The sequence below is a fragment of the Anabrus simplex genome, chromosome 2 (assembly GCF_040414725.1).
Source record: "Anabrus simplex isolate iqAnaSimp1 chromosome 2, ASM4041472v1, whole genome shotgun sequence".
In the NCBI taxonomy this organism is placed as follows: Eukaryota; Metazoa; Arthropoda; class Insecta; order Orthoptera; family Tettigoniidae; genus Anabrus; species Anabrus simplex.
In genome coordinates this window covers 643,960,703-643,983,393 of record NC_090266.1, presented here as the reverse complement: position 1 = coordinate 643,983,393, position 22,691 = coordinate 643,960,703, and the positions used below count along the sequence as shown (strand labels likewise).

At 40.2% G+C, this 22,691-nt stretch overlaps 1 protein-coding gene across 1 annotated transcript in view; it reads right to left on the bottom strand.

The window, feature by feature from the left end:
- The window catches only part of LOC136863623 (KICSTOR complex protein SZT2), an 874,751-nt gene that overhangs the window by 704,865 nt on the left and 147,195 nt on the right, over positions 1-22,691 (bottom strand). The window contains 1 exon segment of the mRNA XM_068226020.1: positions 5,758-6,004. Within this exon segment, the coding sequence (XP_068082121.1) occupies positions 5,758-6,004 (247 nt within the window).

Below are 22,691 nucleotides of genomic sequence, written 5' to 3'. Positions count from 1 at the left end.
ATGTACGGCCAAGTGGCTATATGGTGGTGTGACAGTAGGTGAAATTTCCAAGATCTTGTCTGCAAGCTCTGCTATATCAGCTAGAGGCATTAACTGGGCCGCTAATATAGCCTGCAAGTGCTGGGGTAGTCGACGCATTAAAAGTTGTTTTAATATACTTTCGTCACGAAGTGAGCTACCGGCTAATGACTTTAAGTGACGTAAAAATTGTGATGGTTTCCTATCACCGAGTTCTTCGTCGCCAAGAAGTTGGCGAACTCGTTGCTCTTCGGATACGGAAAGACGACGGACTAGTTCAGATTTTAGTTTTTCGTAACGTCCTGTGGTAGGAGGGTTAATGACAATGTCTTCTACCTCGGCTATGACCTTGGTGTCAAGCTGTGAAATTACATTATCAAATTTAGTCTGGTCGGCCGTGATGCCTGCGAGCCTGAATTGAGTCTCAACCTGGGCGAACCAAACAGTTGGTCTGTCACACCAAAACGGTGGTAGCTTTGCAGAGATTTTGGCAACTTGGCCAACATTGCTAGATGTAGCATCGGTACCAGTAGACTCATGCTCCTGGAGCCGGGCTAGTAATGCTTCGTTCTGCTCTTGCAAAGGCTTCGTCAAAGCAATAAGTTGTTGGAGTTGGTTCTGCAAGTTGTTATTTTGTTCCTCCAAAGCTTTTAATCGATCCTCCGCCATAATCAAGATGGGTACACAACACAAGGGCAAGGAGAAAAAGAATTCTGAAAATACCGGACAAGGTGACAAAGAAGTAGTCAGAGGTACGATGTGTAGTTGTGTGTGTAAGTGAATGAAGATGTGAGGATGAGCAACACAAGCACAAATTTACAAATGGTTTGAAACAATCTTATAGGTTAGCTGGAAAAGAAATATTATGCAGGTAGGCCTAGCATATGATAAGAGATTCACGAACATATAAACTATAAGTTAACAAAATAATCTTGCAGATGTTACACACTGATTTTGGTTATAAATGAAAATATTAAGCATAAACCGTGGGTTCCAATGTCCATTTTAAGTCTTGAGGAATGTCCATATAATGCAACTGTATGTTACACCTGTAATGTAACAACTTAGGAACCACTAAAAGGCACGATTACGATTTATATATATATATATAGTACAACAATTCAAGCAGTAGTAATGCATGAGAAGTAGGTTATTTTAAAGTAATTTTACTTGTTTGAACAGCAAATAGGGTAGGCCTATGTTGTGGAGTAGTCTGTATCTTAGGCCTTAATTAGCAAAAAGAAAAAGAAAATTGCACAGAAGATTGCTGGATTACGTACATCAATTTAACACCAAGATTGTAACTATGGTTAGAAAACTAGGTACTGTCCATTGTAGGCCTATACATTTCTTTGTGATGTTCGTACAACTTCACAACGAATTTATGTTGTGAATAATTTGCAATATTCCATAACAAGTAAAACGTAGGTTATATACATACAAGTTTTTAGATGATGTGTTGCGTTCTTGAAGAGTAGCAGATGCGGCGTAACAGAGAGAAGTGGCGTAAAGTTGCCGCATGCGGACTGAAGCGATGCGTATCACCGACGGCCGTTAGGATTCTGGCGACTGTTTTTGTCGTTTGTCGAATTGGTTTCATACTCGGAAGAGGTGGTAGTTCCAATGAAGTAAACAGTCTAATGCCTCTTTGAAATAAAGTGTGGTAACATACCGTGATCTGCGGTGAAGCACGTGGTCCAAGATAGGTTATGGTATGAGCGTGTTCTCCATACTCGGGGTCACCATTTATGGAGTCTTGGTTGTAGACAGCTCCACATCGTTCATAAATAAACCAGTCCTCATGGATAATCAGATATATTTACACCACACACAGTTTTAGTACACCTTTGCATGTGAGATAGGTTACACTGATTACACCAACAAGACACAAACAGGCGTGATGCTCATGCTCACTCCACGCAGCCGAATGATGCTAGTTTTGCAAGCTATACCCTGATGCAATGTTGCATCGTGCACAAGGGTGCGTTCTGTATGTGGGGCGAGTTCATTCTTCCTGATGCCGCCACACCCCAGTATGCTAAGTTGGGCTCATCAGTTGGTAAATAGCACACCTACCAAGATGCATGGCTAGTGCATACCGTGGAGGCCACTGCGTAGGCTACTTGGATTCACTGGCAGTGCCAATGCACTATGAGAGACTTTGTCTCATTTTCAAAAATTGATGCCTGCCTGGCTATCAGATGACAAAGATGTTGATTCCCATAGGGAACCTGAAATATTTGTTCTGAATGAGTAAATTTATAATAACAATATAGTTGGTCCGTTATTGAACATTATAAATTTTCCAGCGAACTCATTCCTGGTTGCCAGCGTTTTGCCCCAGTGTGCTAATATTAATCCACATGTGTTCAGTAAGCTGAAAAAGGATCTCGGTGGACAATGATTCCGAAATAGTAAGGAGGTGATGGCAGCTGTCTCCACGTGGTTACATAGCGCTGGATGTGATTTCTACGCATCTGGAATAAAAACATTGGTTGACAGTTCCGAGAAATGTTTACAGTCTCTTGGGGACTATATGAAAAAGTGAAATTACATTGAATGTTGTCAGAGCCATGTTGCCTATGTGTCGGTGGTTTCATAAACGGCCATAACTTGAAAGTGTAACTTACTTTTTGATTTGCCCTCGTATATGTGACTATCTGTCTGTCTATCTATCTATCTATCTATCTATCTATATCACATTGTGGGACTAATATCAATCATATAATGATCATCCTCTCCCACTTCTAACTAAAAATTGACGAAGTATTAGACTCTGTATGTATACATAAAACAATGACAGGGGCCGATGGACCTTCGATGTTAGGCCCCTTAAAACAACAAGCATCATCATCAGCAAAACAATGAAAAAACATATACATTAAAATTTGGGTGATGTCACTACAGGTCTAAATTCTTTAAATTAAAATTACTTCTAATGACATTCACATTGGATAAAATAGTATAATGATGAATGTCAAATTCATCCCATTTAATTAGTTGAGTCTGTGGAAAGTACATCTATGAGAATTTCAGCAGTCACATAATCATGAATATTACATGAGTACTGTCAGCTGAAACCCATAAATTGGGTAATAAGATAATGCTGAGGAGAAAATTTGCATTTTTTGTTGAGAGAATTTCAATAGAATTGGTTGCCTGTATTTAATTTGCGAACTTCTATCGTTTTCTGGAAGTTTGGAAAAAAGGTGTGGTTAATTTACATTTTTAGAACCTCATAGCTGTATATGAATTTGTGAATTGTGCCAATACATATTGGCATCATCTTATTACCCAATTTACAAGTTTCAACTGACGGTACTCGTGCGATACTGATGATGATGTGATTGCTGAAATCCTCATAGACGCACTTTCCACAAACTCAACGAATTAAAATTCATATACAGCTACGAGGTTCTACAAACTCAAACTAACCACACCTCATTTTCAAACTTCCAGAAAACCGATCGAAGTTTACAAATTAAACACTGACAATCAACTCTATTGAAGTTCTCTCAAGAAGAAACTGCCAATTTTCTCCTCAGTATCATCTTATTACCCAATTTATGGGTTTCAACTGACAGTCCTCATGTGATATTCGTGATTATGAGATTGCTGAGATTCTCACACATGCACTTTCCACAGACTCAACTAATTAAAGTAATGAATTTGGCATTCATCAATATACTACTTTATCCAATGTGAATGTCATTAGAAGTAATTTTAATTTTAAGAATTCATACCTGTAGTGATGCCACCGATGCAAATTTAACTTTTTAAGACGCATCAAACATCACAACACAACTCAAGAGGACACCACCCAATTTTTAATGTATAAGTTCTTACTATTTGCTTTATGTCGCACCGACACAGATAGGTCTTATGGTGACGATGGGATAGGAAAAACCTAGGAGTGGGAAGGAAGCAGCCATGGCCTTGATTACAGTACAGCCCAAGCATTTGCCTGGTGTGAAAATGGGAAATCACAGAAAACCATCTTCAGGGCTGCCGACAGTGGGGTTTGAACCCACTATCTCCAGGATGCAAGTATACATTTTTTCATTGTTTTATGTATACATATAGAGTCTAATACTTCGTCAATTTTTAGTTATAAGTGGCTGAGGATGATCACTATATGACTGAAACTAGACCCACAATGTGATACATAGTATAAACATTCACATATAAATAAATATATATTGATTTAGGTGGAATCCTTATGCCTATCTATTGTAATTGTATCAATACGGACTAATATGATGATAATTGCATACGATATAGAATCACACTCAGTAACCGTGATGATAACAGCAGAAAATTCGGCAGCTGCAACTAGACACACATCGAAGTTGTGACTGTGTTTATGCAGTACTAAAATATACAAACACCTTTGTTAACAAACACATTACCTAATTGAAAATAACCAGCCCAAGTTCTTTTTTGCTTTACGTCGCACCAACACAGATATGTCTTATGGCGCAATGGGATAGGAAAGGCCTAGGAAGTGGAAGGAAGCGGCCATGGCCTTAATTAAGGTACATGCCCAGCATTTGCCTGGTGTGAAAATGGGAAACAATGGAAAACCATCTTCAGGGCTGCCGACAGTGGGGCTCGAACCCACTATCTCCTGATTACTGTATACTGGCCGCACTTAAGCGACTGCAACTATTGAGCTCGGTACCCAAGTTATCAACAGGGAGTGCGGGGAAAGGTACATGACATTGCAGTTATCTATGTTGCCCACAAAGCTCATGAGAAGCAAAAGAAATAAATCTCTCTCTCTCTCTCTCTCTCCTACTGTATATACTGTTTTGTTAGAAATGATCAAGTTCACTTTATTTACTTGTTTACTACCTTGTTAATTGATAATTTAAGAAAAAAGAGAAACAATGAAGAATACTGGAAATTGAGGAATATTTGGTTCTTTCGCTACTAGCTCATCCCGATGCGAGGCCCTGCCACTTCTGAAACCTACTTTTTGTTACAAAACTGATCAGTGCAAAAGCACTTCAGAGCCAAAAAGTGTTTAGGGTGAAATGTCTAGTGGTGAAACAAGCAGGGGCGAATGCATGAAAGGTAACAAATAATTGAGCCATTCAGCTTCTGTTGTACTTCGGCATCATAATCATCATCATCATCATCATCATCATCATCTGCAAATGCAAGAGCTGAAAACTCAAAGTTGTTGTTAAGTCTCTTAATTCTTTTCATTATTTCAATCATTAAGAGATGAGTAAAAGTGGCAATAGTGCACTGCCTTGTTGTACACCTTGCCCAGTCTCAAACCACTCTGAGTGTGCATTGCTTACTTGGACACTCTGGCAATATTCATACAGCATTTTATTGTTATTAATTAAACCACATGGTATAAATCCATTCTCAAGGCATTCCCAAATATTTTGTCTCTGTACACTGTCATAAGCCTCCTCAATGTCTAGGAAAATGAAGTCTACATCTTTTCCTTTCTCCCGGTGCTTCTCCGTGATCATCCTTACAATAAATTTAAAAATCAGACACCAAAGCTCAAGACATCAGCACAAAATTCAAAATATAAGAAGTAGCAATGGAAAGCTAACAAATTTGTCCAGAGATTGAAAGACGAACTCAAAAATATCTACAGAAATGAACTGAAATTAGCTTTTGCTGTAACGTAATAACCCTCCAGTGAATGATTTTCATAGAGGTATCACAACTTCTTATATTATTATTATTTTAAAAAGTATACTGCCAGCTGCTAACCTGGATGAGAGCACTGGAGGAGTTGAATTTGTATGCAAGTAGAACACAGGCATACCACTGCGAATGCCATCAGGTACTGTGTAAGAGGCTGGATTACCAGGGAAGGAATTTAAGTGAACCAACATCTGATCAGACTGGCTCAAGTTTTTCAGAGTTGTCCAAAATCTTGACACCACAGCTTGACGATACGGTGATTTGAAAGGTTTCTTCAGAAGACAAGTTATGTCATGTAAGAACTCGTATGGAGCTGCAATAAAAAATAGCATAAACACAATAATACATGGAAGAACAAAGCAACAATATGATGTGTTCCATCAATGTAAAGAAAATTTTGCATGCACAAAAAACATACACAATAATCATAAATTGCAATTATGGAGTTTATTTCCAATATCTTAAAACAGGTATGACAAATGTGCCTGAAAAGTATCAGCCTACATCTCACTACTATGCACACTAGTTAGTGCATCACAGTGTTTCTTGGCTTCACACTCTGAAAATGCAACAAAAAATTGAAGCACTTTGGAAGCGATATAATACAGCCCTTATCAGTGTAAAACACAATTCGGATACCATTACAAATGACAGATCAGGATTATCCTGCTACTGTATGTGACAGTAGACTGTACTATCTTCAACTGTGTGGCTAAGGATCAAGCGGACATTACTGAACTTGAAACCCAATGGGGGGAGACCAAAGGCTTACGGGTAGATGAGCTCTCCCTCAAGTGGTCAGGTGAAGCCTTTGTGGAGGAAATGACATAGAGATTCAATAGGAAAGAGAACATGGTCAATGGTTTAGATGGCAGAAGAAGACCTCAGTCCCAAAGGCAGATAAAACGGAAGAACTTTCTCCTGTCAGCAACGTCTGTACTTCAGTGGAGCGGTTGCAAAAGACATCTGTAATCCTGAGAAGTTGCGACCCCACCATAATAATTGGCTATACAGTAGATGTCCGCTATAACGAGTATGGCATATAACGAGAACTCCGCTGTAGCAACGATTGTTTTCTGTCCCTTCAAAATTCCTATATTAATCTGTGTATCGTCCTTCGGTTACAGCGAGAGTCCTATCACTGACACATCCGTTATTACGAGCGATTAAGTGCGCACGATTTTTTCTGTTACCGATATTTATGTACCCCAGCGATGATATTGCATGCAATCGATTACCTTCGGCATCGTTTCCTCGCTATGAGCACTAGCGAGTTCTCTCGTCGACATTCGAAGGCGATATCGGAGTCGATTAGTAATACCCGTCGACTGCAGTTCCGTAAAGAAAATTCGAAATGAAAGAGAACATATTTTCGTAATAAATGCGTAAATAACGTGTCCGATAACGGTTGTTAACTCGTTAAAAATTAAGGCTGACTAAACGACCGCTTAATTTTGTGGCTAAATTGTGCAATTAAGTAAGAATGGGATACACCTCGAGATATAGTAGAGTGCTTAATTGATTTTAGAGGTTAGTTTATATTTTCTCGCGTCTGGTTAAATTACGGAAAGGGTATTATGAAAATTTATAGCGAAAAGGTTATCAATTCTTTACTGGCGTTTGAAGTGTGTTTTCATCATACGTATAGTACTGTTAAGTTTGGATAGGTGACGCCGTTTGAATAAGAAAACTGAAACGTTTACAACAAAATGCGATCGATCATCTTCGGTACGGTGTAGTTTTCTCACTTTGTGCATTAGCGAGCTCTCTCGTCGACATTCAAAAGCGATGTTGGAATTGATTAGTAATACCCGTCGACTATTGTTCTGTAAAGAAAATTTGAAATGAAAGAGGATAACACGTTTTCGTAATAAATGCGCAAATAACGTGGCCGATAGCAGTTGTTAATTCATTAAAAATAATGACTGAAGTAAACGATATCTTGATTTGAATGTTATATACGGAAATTAAGTAAGAATGTGATACACCTCAAAACATGGCAGAGTACATCACTGATTTCAGAGGATATTTCATATCTTCTCGCGTCTAGTTAAATTTCGGAAAGGCTATTTACATGTAATTTTTTTGCGAGTAGGTTATTTCTCTACATGCTTTTCAAATATGTTTTCATGATACATACACGGTTACGTTAGGTGACGCCGTTTGAAGAAGAAAACTGAAGTGTTTGCCAGAGAAGCCTCTGGAGTGATACCGTATTTCTCCGAATCCAAGACTTTTCTTTCTCAAAATCTCATGAGAAAACTCAAAGGGTTGTCTTGCATTCGCGGCCTAACAGTAAGTTAATGGATACCACTGGCAACTACCACGGTAACCACGCTGCTTCTTTTCATACGCGCACAAACTCGTTGACAATAAACGACCGCCTCTTTACTATAGCCATAGCCTACATCGCTAGCCGCGACTGTCAGGTTTTACATGTAGGCTCTTTCTTCTTTCTGCCTATGTGGTTTTTCCCTGACCCTTCAATACCATACTTCAACACCATATACCTAACACAAACTCTTGCCGTGGTAGCGAGTCTGACTCGGAAACCGGCAGATACTCCTTGTATCACTTCCCACTCCTCCCTGCTATCTCTTTCTTCTTCTTAGAAATAATAGCATGTCGGAGGCCATGTAGATTGAGTCGATGGTCACGCGGGGGGAGCGGGCTTCGGGGGCCGCCCCGAAAAAAAAAAAAAGAAAAAAAAGGCTAGCCGCGACAACCGGTTGTACAGTGCCTGTGTGTAACGTCACTGGATCTCAGGAAATAGTGAAGAGAGTATGGCTTTTTATTAGCTTCTACAAAAACGTTTCTCAGATCTGCAGAATGGCATCAAAACATGCGAGCCTTCGAATTCTTAGAAAGGCCATGGCTACTCAATGGCAGAGTTATAACGCGTCTATTGTAGGTACTTGACGCTTAGTAAAATTAAATTATCGACAGCAGGAATATTTTCGTGATGGATAGTCGCATTGTAAAAATACGTGGAAAAGGTATTGCCGGCAAATTTTCAACGGGTTCTAGTCGACATTATGATGCCAATTTTAAGTTAATGGTTATTAAAAACTCGTAAATGTAGAATAATTGTGCAGCCACAAGAAAATACGGCATAGGGCTAACTAAAGCCAATATTTAGCGTTAGCGTGAAGACAAAGAGCTAAAAAAAATTGCGTAGGCTTACTGTAAAAAAAAACATGCATTTAGTGGTCCGCAACAAGGATGCTTTAAAGAAGACGAGGATGAAATTTTGAGGTATGTGCACGAAAAACACACGGGCGGAATGGCCATACCGTGGCGTTATAAACTCGTTCGTTGACTTTCAACGTCCGCGATTAGGCCTATACATCGCTAGCCGCTGAATTTGGCCGAACCCGGCAAGCGAGACGTGCGTGTAGCGGTAGCCGGTTATATCTGACGCTGAGTAAAAGTAACAGTTTTATAGACAGCAAGAATAATTTCCTGATGGATCGTCGTATTGTAGAGACGCATGGAATAGTTAATGCCGGCAAATTTTCAACGGGTTCTCTTCAGTATTATGATGCCAATTTTAATTTAATGGTCCTTAAACCCGCGGAAATAAAGAATAATTGTGCAGCCGCAAAAAATACGGCATGACGAAAGTTAATGTTCGGCGTCTAAAAATAGTCTAAAATGCGTAGGCCTACTGTTCAACAAAGGTATTCATATGATTTTACAAAGTACTTTTTGTTCCCGATTTAAATTTTTTGAAGGAAAAAGTGCGATTCATCTTGGATTCCGAGAAATACGGTACTATATTTTTTTCAGAATGAAATTAAACATACACTTTCACGTAGTATCGGATTTCGAAAAATAACATACAAGTAAGCCGTAGTGTGGATATCGTCTGCAGAAACGCAAGTTTTGAACAAACTGATTGCCGTTTCATACCGATTTTAATGTATATGGGGAGTTTTCCTACTTTTATAAAAAAATTTGATATAACGACAAACCGTTATAACCAGTAAATTTTTCGCTGTTGTGGATTCTCGCTATAACGGACTTCTACTGTATATGATATGGTACTTCTAAACTTGCCTCAGAAAAGGTTAGGGTATACCCTGCAAGTGACGCGCAGTTCCTTGAGTACTGGGGGAACTGTGAAAGATGGGCAACAAGTAACCGACATCATGAAGATGAGCATAATCAACCTTATGCCCTGACAGGAAAGGCAGAAGAGGTGGTGGATTTTATGGAGAAAGAGGTTACAGAAATGATGGGTTTGATCAAAGTTAAATGGAAGGGGAAAGAAAGGAAGAGAATGAGGAAAGGATATACACTATACTAGAGTGGTGGCCAAGAGGCACGTGGTGGGCTTGATAATTTCAAAACAGCTGGAGGAGTACGTGGATATGGTAGAGTACATTAGCAAGAGGATACTGAAAATTAGACTGAGAATGAGGAACGAAGTGAAGGACTCCATACAAGTATATGCACCACAGACAGGGAACAAAGAAGAGGATATTGAGCAATTCCTGGAGAAACTAGAACAGGAGGTAACTGATGTGGAGGTGATTATCATGGCCCATTTAAATGCACAGGTGGCAAAGAAAAGGAAGAACTCAATGGACCATATGGATGTGGGAAAAGGAATGAAGAAGGAGAGAAACTAGTTGAGTTTTGTGATAGGAATGGATGGTTTTGGAATAAAAACAGCAGAGAAATTACATGATATGGCCGAGGTGACACAAGAATAAAATCAGTAATTGATTACTTTCTGCCCCCTTGTAAGTGGGGCAGAGAGTGCCTGTGGTAGAACATCCATGAGAGTTAAAGAAAAGGAGACACTGTAGTGGAATGAGAAAGCTAGAGAAGCAGTGAAAGAAAAGGAGAAAGCATGGCAAAAATGGAATAGATATAAAAAAGAAGACAGCAAAAGGAAGTATCTTGATAATAAAAGGAAATAAAAGAAATTGGTAAGAGAAGAAAAGTTGGAAGAATTTACAGAAAAGATGGAAATGGTTGGAGTTGGCAGTGAAACAATAATGTATGGAATTACACAAACTAGTAGGAAAGACATAGTTTATAAAAGGCTGATGAAAGAGGAAAGTGGAAAATTGATAACAAATCCCAAAGAAATAAAGAGAAGATGGAAGGAGTATTTTAATAAACTGCTGAATGTGAGAAACTGTGCAGAGCAAATGGTGGTAATACGGTGTGATGACTCAACAGTAGAATGTGATATAACAGTATCAGAGGTGGAATTAGCAGTCCACAAAATGAAAATAGGGAAGGCACCAGGGATGGATTAAATTAGTGGGAAAATGATTAAGGCTGCTGGACCTGTTGGACTAGAATGGGTGTACAAATTGCTAAAATGCATATGGAAGCAGAAACGTGTGCGAGAAGACTGGGGAAAGAGAATAATAATACAAGTCTTCAAGAATGTGGACAAGAAGTGTGTGATAACTATAGAGGAATCAAACTCTTATCACAAGTGACAAAAGTACTGGAAAGAATATTAGAGAGGAGAATGTGAAGAAAGGTATGAGGAGGGTTGCAAGAGGAGCAGTATGGCTTTAGAAGTGGATGATCTACAGTGGACCCAATCTTCAGCATGAGGCAATTAATGGAAAAGAATTGAGAATATGAAAAGGATCTTGTCATGACATTCATAGATCTAACTAAGGCATACAACAGTGCTCCTAGGGAGAAGGTTTGGGAAACTATGATCAAACAGAGACTGGGTACACAAATTGTACAAATGATGCAAGCAATGTACAACAGCACCAGCAGCATACAGACTCCAGCTGGGAAGACAGACTGTGCAGAAATGAAACTGGACTAAGACAGAAGAGTTGTGCCATCACCTCTTTCGTTTTTGATGGTTATGGATGATTTTTTTTTTGCTAGTTTCTTTACGGCGCACCAACAAGGGTAGGTCTTATGGCGATGATGGGATGAAATTGTAAAGGAGACAATGGAAGCATATGGGAATAGGGAGATGAAGTTATAACTACACTCACTGGCAAAAAAAAAAAAAAAAACGCGTATTTGAGACAAAATATGATGTTAGTCCATTTGAAACATGGTAAAAATCAAATATTATGGCATTACAACAATATGGCAATGTATTATAAGTTAATTAGCCCACGTGAGAAGTTTCAGCGCAGAAGTTTACGCTGCGTGCTCGTCACATGCTATTTCCATCTTTATTATTGGACTTCACAGGAAGACATTCCGTGAGCGGAAGATTTTCTAAATTGCCAGGACTTAGATTCCTGCAGCCCTGTCAGGCTCTTATTACTCGCCATGGCTCCGTCTCTCAACAGATTCGGGCTGTTGAGAATTATAGCTCATCAACCCAATTAGGGTTTTGAGTGCTATTGCTGAACAGTGTTATGTTTTTACTGCATTGATATGGGAAGCAAGGCCCTGGTTATGAAATTACACTGGTCAGGATCTGATCTGCACCCGTTATGTGCTAATGTGTCGTCGACATAACAGAGCCATACGTGAAGCCCGTTAACGCTTTCTTTTTTTTTTGTTCCAAATTGTCCATATAGATGTTCGCTAATATTCCTGAAATAGGGTCACCCATTGCTAAACCTTTTTGGTGGTATATTTTGTTGTTAAATGTGAAATAATTATTGTTTAATACGACAGTTAACAATTTAACAAACTCATCAATTTCAATTTTGCTTAGTCCACTATGTTTAAAGGTTGTTTTTTATGATGTTGATGGTTTCAGTAACTTTCCTTTAGACTGCTCCTATTTTAAGTATGCTAATATTAAACCTTAATAATTATATTTTAATTATAAATCAGGTGCCTGATTTAACCTTGAGGAAGGACAATGACTGAAGATGCCTTCGATGAAAGGGGAAATATGTCTCACATTTCATAAGGTAATAAGAATCATATCCTAATTGTATAAGACTACAGTATAATGTATTGAATAGTTGGTTAAATAATAAATTAATTAACATCCTACAAGTGATGGCAGAAGGAGAAAATAAAATGCAGACTAGCACAAGCAAGAGAGGCCTTTTTCTTTCAAGAAAAAAAAATGTGTTCACATCAGACATAGATATGCATATGAAAAAGATGTTTTTGAAAATATTTTGTGGAGCATGGCAATGTATTGTAGTGAAATTCAGACAATAACTAGTGCAGAAAAAAGAAGAATAGAAGCTGTTGGAATGTTGTGTTACAGAAGAGTGCTGAAGGTGAGATAGGTGAATTGGATCACAAATGAAAAAATATTGCATTGAACTGGAGAGAGGAGAACAACTTGCTGAAATTTGACCAGAAGGAGAGACAGACTGACAGAACATATCTTGAGATATCCAGGACTTGTTAGCTTTTGAAGCAGTGCAGGTGGTATACCTTCTTCGGCGAGTTAACAGAATCCTCCTGCCAAGCATTTGAAGCATTTACAGCTCAGAGAGGGGCAAGGAGGGATGAACGGTCTCTGAACACACAGCAGTAAGGCTATTAAGTTCATGTGTTCATGTGCCCTGCGGACAGGAAAACTGGCCACAATTTCGTCACTCAAATGAGGGGTTTGTCTTTGTCAAGTACCATGTGCGAGTTGCAATAGTGATGTATATCTGAGTACACAACAGAAACCAGAAAATCAAACATACAACTTAGTGAAGATTTAGTTAGAGATGAATGCATTAACGGCAGCATTGGTTTTTTAGGTCTTATTTTCCTTGTGTGTTTGCTTGAAGAGACAGGTAAAGCAATATGTACAGATATGAAGGAGCTAGTTTGTCGTGTAAAATAGTATTTTGAAAAGGAGCTCATCGAAGCAACACATGGCAGATCAAAAATATTTGTTAGCAGAGTTTTGGATTGAACTGCAAAAACCTACAAAATTATCAAAAGCTACAACTGGTAGAATTTTAATAATAATAATAATAATAATAATGCTATTTGCTTTACGTCCCACTAACTACTCTTTTACGGTTTTCGGAGACGCCGAGGTGCCGGAATTTAGTCCCTCAGGAGTTCTTTTACGTGCCAGTAAATCTACCGACACGACACTGACGTATTTGAGCACCTTCAAATACCACCGGACTGAGCCAGGATCGAACCTGCCAAGTTGGGGTCAGAAGGCCAGCGCCTCAACTGTCTGAGCCACTCAGCCCGACTGGTAGAATTTTACAGCGAAAAAAGTCTAAAGGAGCCCTTAACATTCCTGCCAAAAAATACCTTATGAATGCTCAAAAGTTAACCTAAACAGCTTTGATTTTGATGTGTTATGAAAGCTTGTGCTGCATTTGTACAAGAAAGGTACTGTTATGAGTATAAATGACATTATGGCTGCCTCTCAGGACAAGTTAGAAGAAATACAGTATACGTCATGGGTTCTGCCGCCTCCACCTCCACAGGCCCTCCGCAGAGGCATCCTCCTCCTCCTCCTCCGCAGGCTCCCGGGGGAGGCCTCTTCCTCCGGCTCTCGGGAGAGGCCTCCACCGCCACCGCAGGCTCTCGGGAGAGGAATCCTCCTCACGCTGGCTAAGAGTGCGACCCTAACCTCACATCTGCCATCTTAGAGGGGCTTAACGCACAGGACAGCTAGCCTAACCTCATGGAAGGGTCCTAACCTCAGTTTTAAGACCGGAAGCCCTTCCCAACACAAATTACACAATATGGCGACTATACACGGCTCCTTATGAGACGCCTTAAGGGTGCTTGCGCAAGATGGCTGCTGCTCTTATCAAGAAAGCTAGCTTAGAGACTAACGTGCCGTGCTGGTTCGATTCATTAAATTTGGGGCTTAAATGCAAAATGTTAAATATCTTGAAAACGGTGCATTGTAGAGCAAAACGGACAAAATTTTTCTGCCGAATATGGAGGTTTGCAGTATCAGGAACATGATAGCATAAGGAAAAAGTAGTCTAATGATGAGATCAACAGTTCGGTTCATACCTAGGCCCTTTGGCATTGACAGCTATCTAATTCTACAAGATGGCGGCTATACATAGCTTCTTATGAGACGGCTTAAGGGTGCTTGCACAAGATGGCTGCTGCTTTTATGGGACGCCCTAGGGATGCTTGCGCAAGATGGCGGCTACAAGATGGTGGCTATATATAGCTTCTTATGAGACTGCTTAAGGGTGCTTGCACAAGATGACTGCTATATATAGGCTCCTATGAGACGCCGTAGGGATGCTTGCGCAAGATGGCAGCCACAAGATGGCGGCTATACACAGCTCCTTATGAGATGGCCTAGGGTTGCTTGCACAAGATGATGGTTATACACAGACTCTTATGAAGAAAGCTAGCTTAGAGGCTACTGCGCAAGATGGCGGCTGCAGTTATGCATGCGCTGGAAGGCAATTTGAAATTCCACGTGCTCTTGTTTGTAAACAAAGCTACGTTCTTTTTGACAGCGGCCATCTTCAATCAACAGAGCATCATGCTGTCATCTTTAGCTACTACCTTTGAAATGTGGTGGCGGCAATGTCCACCTGACAGCTGTCATCCGCCATCTTTAATCCACAGAGCATCGTGCTGCTGTCCTTAGCTACTACCTTTGAAATGTGGTGGCGGCAATTTGAAAAATCTACGTGGTTTTGATAGCTGTCATCCACCATCTTTAATCAACAGAGCATCGTACTGCTATCTTTACAGCACTAAACCTCATACCTTTGACATGTGGTGGTGGGTAATTTAAAAAATTCCGTTAGCTATTATCTTTAAACAGTAAAACTTTAGTGCATTCACGAACCTAACCTCTCATCTACTATCTTGAAGGAGACTATCCTTGGTTTACGACAAGATCCCTTCCCAATGCTAATTAGCACTTAGAGGTAACTACACAAGATGGTGGCTGCTGTTATGACCTTCTCCTCTGATAACATGCATCGCGAAGGCTAGAGTGAGCACGTACTGCAGTGATGAAATCATTGTGCATGTTTAGACTTGATTGTTTTCTCAAGAGTAAGGAGGCAAAGGAATGCAATAAGTATGCATCATGAAAGCAAGAGTGTGCATGTGCTGCAGCGATGACGTCATCATAGTTGTGCATGTTTAGATTTTCAGATTACAAAAGAAGTGAATGAAACATAACAAGACTAGAATCAAACACTGTACTCGACACAACATGTGCTTAGTACATGTCAGGGATACATTTGTTCTAAGAAGATCAGATTACCGCACATTCCTTGTAGGGCTAAAGGGCTAATAGGCTAAAGGGCTTATTGGGCTAAAAGGCTAATGGGCTGCGGTACCTCTCTTCTCTCTAACTGGGCTTGAGACCGGCTCTACATCTAGAGGCGGAGTTAACACCCTAAGGAAGGGAGAATGTTGGAAAATAACCTATACGAATATAGCTACTCGAATGACTATATACTACAGAAGGATGACTTAGGTGAGGGTAAGCGCTGGGATTGTAGGAAGGTGTTTAAGCTGTTGTACTGTTGAGAAAGAGAGCTATTACTTAATAATACCTACACGACGTAATTCTTGCTCTATTTCAAAAATATCAGCTTTGTACTCTGTGTAATCAGCATCATGATAGGTTCATAGCAGTTGCAAACATTTTACGAGTATGTTGGGGTCTTTACAGTATCTTATGTCTACATAGGGTAACAGAGGCTTGTTGTGAACTTTGAGCCTATATGCAGACAGTTGATGTGTAGGGACTTGTTTTGATGTAATACGTTTCTAGGTACAAACTTAACTTGTTTCGATAGCAATGAAGCGTTGAAATATTCTTCTTCATCTTGCATCTCTTCTTGAGATATTTGCACTGTGACAGAACGTGTAGTAGGCTTAGAAAATGAAGTAAAATCATCAAGCTCTAATGGCAATGAAACATTGAGATCTTCTTTTTCTTCTACTTTCCCATTACTACTGTTTTGATCAACACCATTATCCTTACCATCATAATCATGATCTTGCCTCTCTTTATCTTAAGTTTGTGCTTAGTAACACAACTTGTATCAGGCCTAGACAAAAAGGGAGAATTAAAAATCTCTTGCAGAGGTGTACTTTTTAAAAATAAATCGTTGTTCGCTTGACTACGGTTGAGCTCTTCGTATTTTCTTCTCAATGAAGCTACATTACACGCGGCTTCATGACGTTGAGCGTTGTATGCATTCTTGAACTCTCTTCTACAATGTTTGCATTGAAAAATTGTCTGACATGATATCTCATGAAGTCTCTTGTGATAGCTTTGGGAAAATGCTTTTCCACACTCTTTGCAAATATACCTAGAAATAGGTTTTTCCATGATGGACTTTTATCTCCTGCTAACAGATTCCTCTTTAAATCCGCTAGACGCTTGTTACTTGTTACTTCAGTGATGCGAACAGCTTAGCGATTAACAGTAAACTAACAAAAAAGTGTATAACCAAGGTAGCAACAGTGAGGTTTAACCCCGTCAAGATGGCAGCAGGGAGGTTAGGGATGTTCTGTTGTTGGATTTTAAATTCCACACTACGACATGCATAAGGTGGCAGGCTTGAGGTTTAGCGCTGTGAAGATGGCAACCGTGAGGTTAGCGATGCTCTATTGTCCTTAAAAGTGAGGTTAGGGTGTGTCAAGATGACAGCTGTCAAAAATGCACGTGGCTTTGTTTACAAACAAGAGCACGTGGTCATGACGTTACGGTCACGTGGTATGCTACGTCAGCACGCGAAGTTCAAAAATACACACCCACGTATTTAGAACTCGTCAAAAGCACAAAGATAATAAATTGCATGCTCTATGTCGTTAAGAGCAGCATTAAGAATAGCCATGTTTAAAAATCTTGTGAACAAAGCAGTAGTAAGAATAGCGATGTTTAAAAGCATGTACCCATTACCTACTGATTTTACATGCATCGACTATCATATTTAACTTCTTCCATTAGAGTGTACAACGATCACAATTGTGTGCTGCTACCTTACCATAGCCTATGTGCATGAACTTAAAGCACAAAGAATAGCTATGTTTAAAAGTGTGTACACATCACCTATCGATTTTGCATGCATCGACTATCGTACTAAACTTCTCCTGCTAGATTGTGCAGAAATCGTATAAGTGTGCTGCTATCTTAGCATAATCTATATGCACGAACTTAAAGCGCAAATAATAGTGATGTTTAAAAATCTTGTGAACATAGCAGTAATAAGAATAGCAATGTTTAAAAGCGTGTGCACATCACCTACTGATTATGCATGCATCGACTATGATACTAAACTTCTTCCGCTAGTGTACAACAATCGCATGTGTGTACTGCTGTCTTAGCATGACCTATGTGTGCGAACTTAAAACACAAAGAATAGCTATGTTTAAAAGCGCGTACCCATTACCTATCGATAATGCATGCATCGACTATCGTACTAAACTTTTTCTGATAGAGCATGCGGCAATCGCAATTGTGTGCTGCTACCTTAGCATAACCTATGTGCATGAAATTAAAGCACAAAGAATAGCTATGTTTAAAAGCGTGTACACATCACCTATCAATAATGCATGCATCGACTATTGCACTAAACTTCTCCTGCTACATTGTGCAGAAATCGTACAAGTGTGCTGCTATTTTAGCATAACCTATACACACAAACTTAAAGCACAAAGAATAGCGATGTTAAAAATCTTGTGAACATAGCAGTAATAAGAATAGCAATGTTTAAAAGCGTGTACGCATCACCTGTCAATTATTCATCCATCGACTATGATACTAAACTTCTTCCGCTAGAGTGTACAACGATCGCATGTGTGTACTGCTATCTTAGCATAACCCATGTGCACGAATATAAAGCACAAAGAATAGCTATGTTTAAAAGTGCGTACACATCACCTATCGATGATGCATGTATCGACTATCGTATTAAACTTATTCCATTAGAATGTACAACGTTCACATGTGTTTGTGCTGCTATTTTAGCATGACCTATGTGCACGAACTTAAAGAACAAAGAATAGCTATGTTTAAAAATATTGTGAACATAGCAGCAGTAAGAATAGCAAGGTTTAAAAGCGTGTACACATCACCTATCGATGATTCATGCATCAACTATCGCTTGTGTGTGCTGCTATTTTAACATGACCTATGTGCAAGAACTTTAAGCACAAAGAATAGCTATATGTAAAAATCTTGTAAACATAGCAGAGTTTTAACCACGTAGGCATGGATTTTAAACTTCGCATGCTGATGTAGCATACCACGTGACCGTAACGTCACGACAACGTGCTCTTGTTCGTAAACAAAGCCACGTGCGTTTTTGACAGCTGTCATCTTTTTTTTTTTTTTTTTTTGCTAGGGGCTTTACGTCGCACCGACACAGATAGGTCTTATGGCGACGATGGGATAGGAAAGGGCTAGGATTTGGAAGGAAGCGGCCGTGGCCTTAATTAAGGTACAGCCCCAGCATTTGCCTGGTGTGAAAATGGGAAACCACGGAAAACCATTTTCAGGGCTGCCGATAGTGGGATTCGAACCTACTATCTCCTGGATAGCTGTCATCTTGACACACCCCAACCTCACTTTCAAGGACAATAGAGCATCGCTAACCTCGCTGTTGCCATCTTCATGGTGCTAAACCTCAAGGCTGCCACCTTATGCATGTCGTAGCACGGAATTTAAAATCCAACAACAGAACATCCCTAACCTCACTGCTGCCATCTTGACGGGGTTAAACCTCACTGTTGCTACCATGGTTATACACTTTTGTGTTAGTTTACTGTTAATCGCTAAGCTGTTCGCATCATCGAAGTAACAAGTAACAAGCGTCTAGCGGATTTAAAGAAGAATCTGTTAGCAGGAGATAAAAGTCCGTCATGGAAAAACCTATTTCTAGGTATATTTGCAAAGAGTGTGGAAAAGCATTTTCCCAAAGCTATCACAAGAGACGTCATGAGATATCATGTCAGACAATTTTTCAATGCAAACATTGTAGAAGAGAGTTCAAGAATGCATACAATGCTCAACGTCATGAAGCCGCGTGTAATGAAGCTTCATCGAGAAGAAAATACGAAGAGCTCAACCATAGTCAAGCGAACAACGATTTATTTTTAAAAAGTACACCTCTGCAAGAGATTTTTAATTCTCCCTTTTTGTCTAGGCCTGCTACAAGTTGTGTTACTAAGCACAAACTTAAGATAAAGAGAGGCAAGATCATGATTATGATGGTAAGGATAATGGTGTTGATCAAAACAGTAGTAATGGGAAAGTAGAAGAAAAAGAAGATCTCAATGTTTCACTGCCATTAGAGCTTGATGATTTTACTTCATTTTCTAAGCCTACTACACGTTCTGTCACAGTGCAAATATCTCAAGAAGAGATGCAAGATGAAGAAGAATATTTCAACGCTTCATTGCTATCGAAACAAGTTAAGTTTGTACCTAGAAACGTATTACATCAAAACAAGTCCCTACACATCAACTGTCTGCATATAGGCTCAAAGTTCACAACAAGCCTCTGTTACCCTATGTAGACATAAGATACTGTAAAGACCCCAACATACTCGTAAAATGTTTGCAACTGCTAAGAACCTATCATGATGCTGATTACACAGAGTACAAAGCTGATATTTTTGAAATAGAGCAAGAATTACGTCGTGTAGGTATTATTAAGTAATAGCTCTCTCTCTCTCTCTCTCTCTCTCTCTCTCTCTCTCTCTCTCTCTCTCTCTCTCTCAGCAGTACAACAGCTTAAACACCTTCCTACAATCCCAGCGCTTACCCTCACCTCAGTCATCCTTCTGTAGTATATAGTCAATCGAGTAGCTATATTCGTATAGATTATTTTCCAACATTCTCCCTTCCATAGGGTGTTAACTCCGCCTCTAGATGTAGAGCCAGTCTCAAGCCCGGATAAAGAGAGGAGAGGTACCCCAGCCCATTAGCCCTTTAGCCCAATAAGCCCTTTTTGCCTATTAGCCCTTTAGCCCTACAAGGAATGTGCGGTAATCTGATCTTCTTAGAACAAATGTATCCCTGACATATACTAAGCACATGTTGTGTCGAGTACAGTGTTTGATTCTAGTCTTGTTATGTTTCATTCACTTCTTTTGTAATCTGAAAATCTAAACATGCACAACTATGATGACGTCATCGCTGCAGCACATGCACACTCTTGCTTTCATGATGCATACTTATTGCATTCCTTTGCCTCCTTACTCTTGAGAAAACGATCAAGTCTGAACATGCACAATGATGTCATCACTGCACTACGTGCTCACTCTAGACTTCGCGATGCATGTTATCAGAGGAGAAGGTCATAACAGCAGCCACCATCTTGTGTAGTAACATCTAAGTGCTAATTAGCATTGGGAAGGGCATCTTGTCCTAACCTGAGGACAGTCTCCTTCAAGATGGTAGATGAGAGGTTAGGTTCGCGAATGCACTAAAGTTTTACTGTTTAAAGATAATAGTTAACGGAATTTTTTAAATTACCCACCACCACATTTCAAAGGTATGAGGTTTAGTGCTGTAAAGATAGCAGCACAATACTCTGTTGATTGAAGATGGCGGATGACAGCTATCAAAACCACATAGATTTTTCAAATTGCCGCCACCACATTTCAAAGGTAGTAGCTAAAGACAGCAGCACGATTCTCTGTTAATTAAAGATGGCGGATGACAGCTGTCATGTGGACATTGCCGCCACCACATTTCAAAGGTAGTAGCTAAAGATGACAGCATGATGCTCTGTTGATTGATGATGGCTGCTGTCAAAAAGAACGTAGCTTTGTGTACAAACAAGAGCACGTGGAATTTCAAATTGCCCTCCACTGCATGCATAACAGCAGCCGCCATCTTGCGCAGTAGCCTCTAAGCTAGCTTTCTTCATAAGAGCCTGTGTATAACCGCCATCTTGTGCAAGCACCGTTAAGCCGTCTCATAAGAAGCTATGTATAGCCGCCCTCTTGTAGAATTAGATAGCTGTCAATGCCAAAGGGCCTAAGTAGGAACCGAACCGTTAATCTCATCATTAGACCACTTTTTTCTCATGCTATCATGTTCCTGATACTGCAAACCTGGGTATTAGGTGGAAAAATTTTTGTCCGTTTTGCTCTACGGTGTACCATTTTCGAGATATTTAACATTTTGCATTTAAGCCCCAAATTTAATAAATTGAACCGTTGTTTCTAGCACGGTACATTATACTCTCTACCATACCAAGACCTGCTTCAAGACAAGCTAATCAGACCAAATGCCGAAGGGCCTAAGTAGGAACCGAACCATTGATCTCATCATTAGACTATTTTTTTTCTTATGCTATCATGTTCTTGAAACTGCGAACGTACTAGGCAGAAAAAAATGTTGTCCGTTTTGCTCTACGATGCACTGTTTTCGAGATATTTAACATTTTGCCTTTAAGCCCCAAATTTAATGAATCGAACCAGCACGGCACGTTAGCCTCTAAGCTAGCTTTCTTGATAAGAGCAGCAGCCATCTTGCGCAAGCACCCTTAAGGCGTCTCATAAGGAGCCGTGTATAGTCGCCATCTTGTGTCCGCCATCTTGCGCAAGCATCCTCAGGATGTCTCATAAAAGCAGCAGCCATCTTGTGCAAGCACCCTTACGCCGTCGCATAAGAGCAGCTGCCATCTTGAGCAAGCACCCTTAAGGTGTCTCATAAGGAGCCATGTATAGCCGCCATCTTGTGTAATTGGCATTGGGAAGGGCATCCGGTCGTAAAACTGAGGTTAGGCTTGCTGTCTTGTGTGTCACAAGTTAGGTTAAGCCCCACTAAGATGGCGGATGTGAGGTTAGGGTCACTCTCTTAAGCGTCAGGAAGGGCATCCGGCTGTAAAACTGAGGTTAGGCCCTTCCATGAGGTTAGGCTAGTTTCTTATGCATAGAAAGTTAGGTTAAGCCCCTCCAAGATTGCGGATGTGAGGTTAGGTTCGCGCTCTTAGCCAGCGTGAGGAGGAGACCTCTCCTGAGAGCCTGCGGTGGAGGTGGAGGCCTCTCCCGTGAGCCGGAGGAGGAGGAGGAGGGCCTGAGGAGGAGGAGGATGCCTCTCCCGAGAGCCTGAGGGGGAGGAGGAGGACGCCTCTGCGGAGGGCCTGTGGAGGTGGAGGCGGCAGA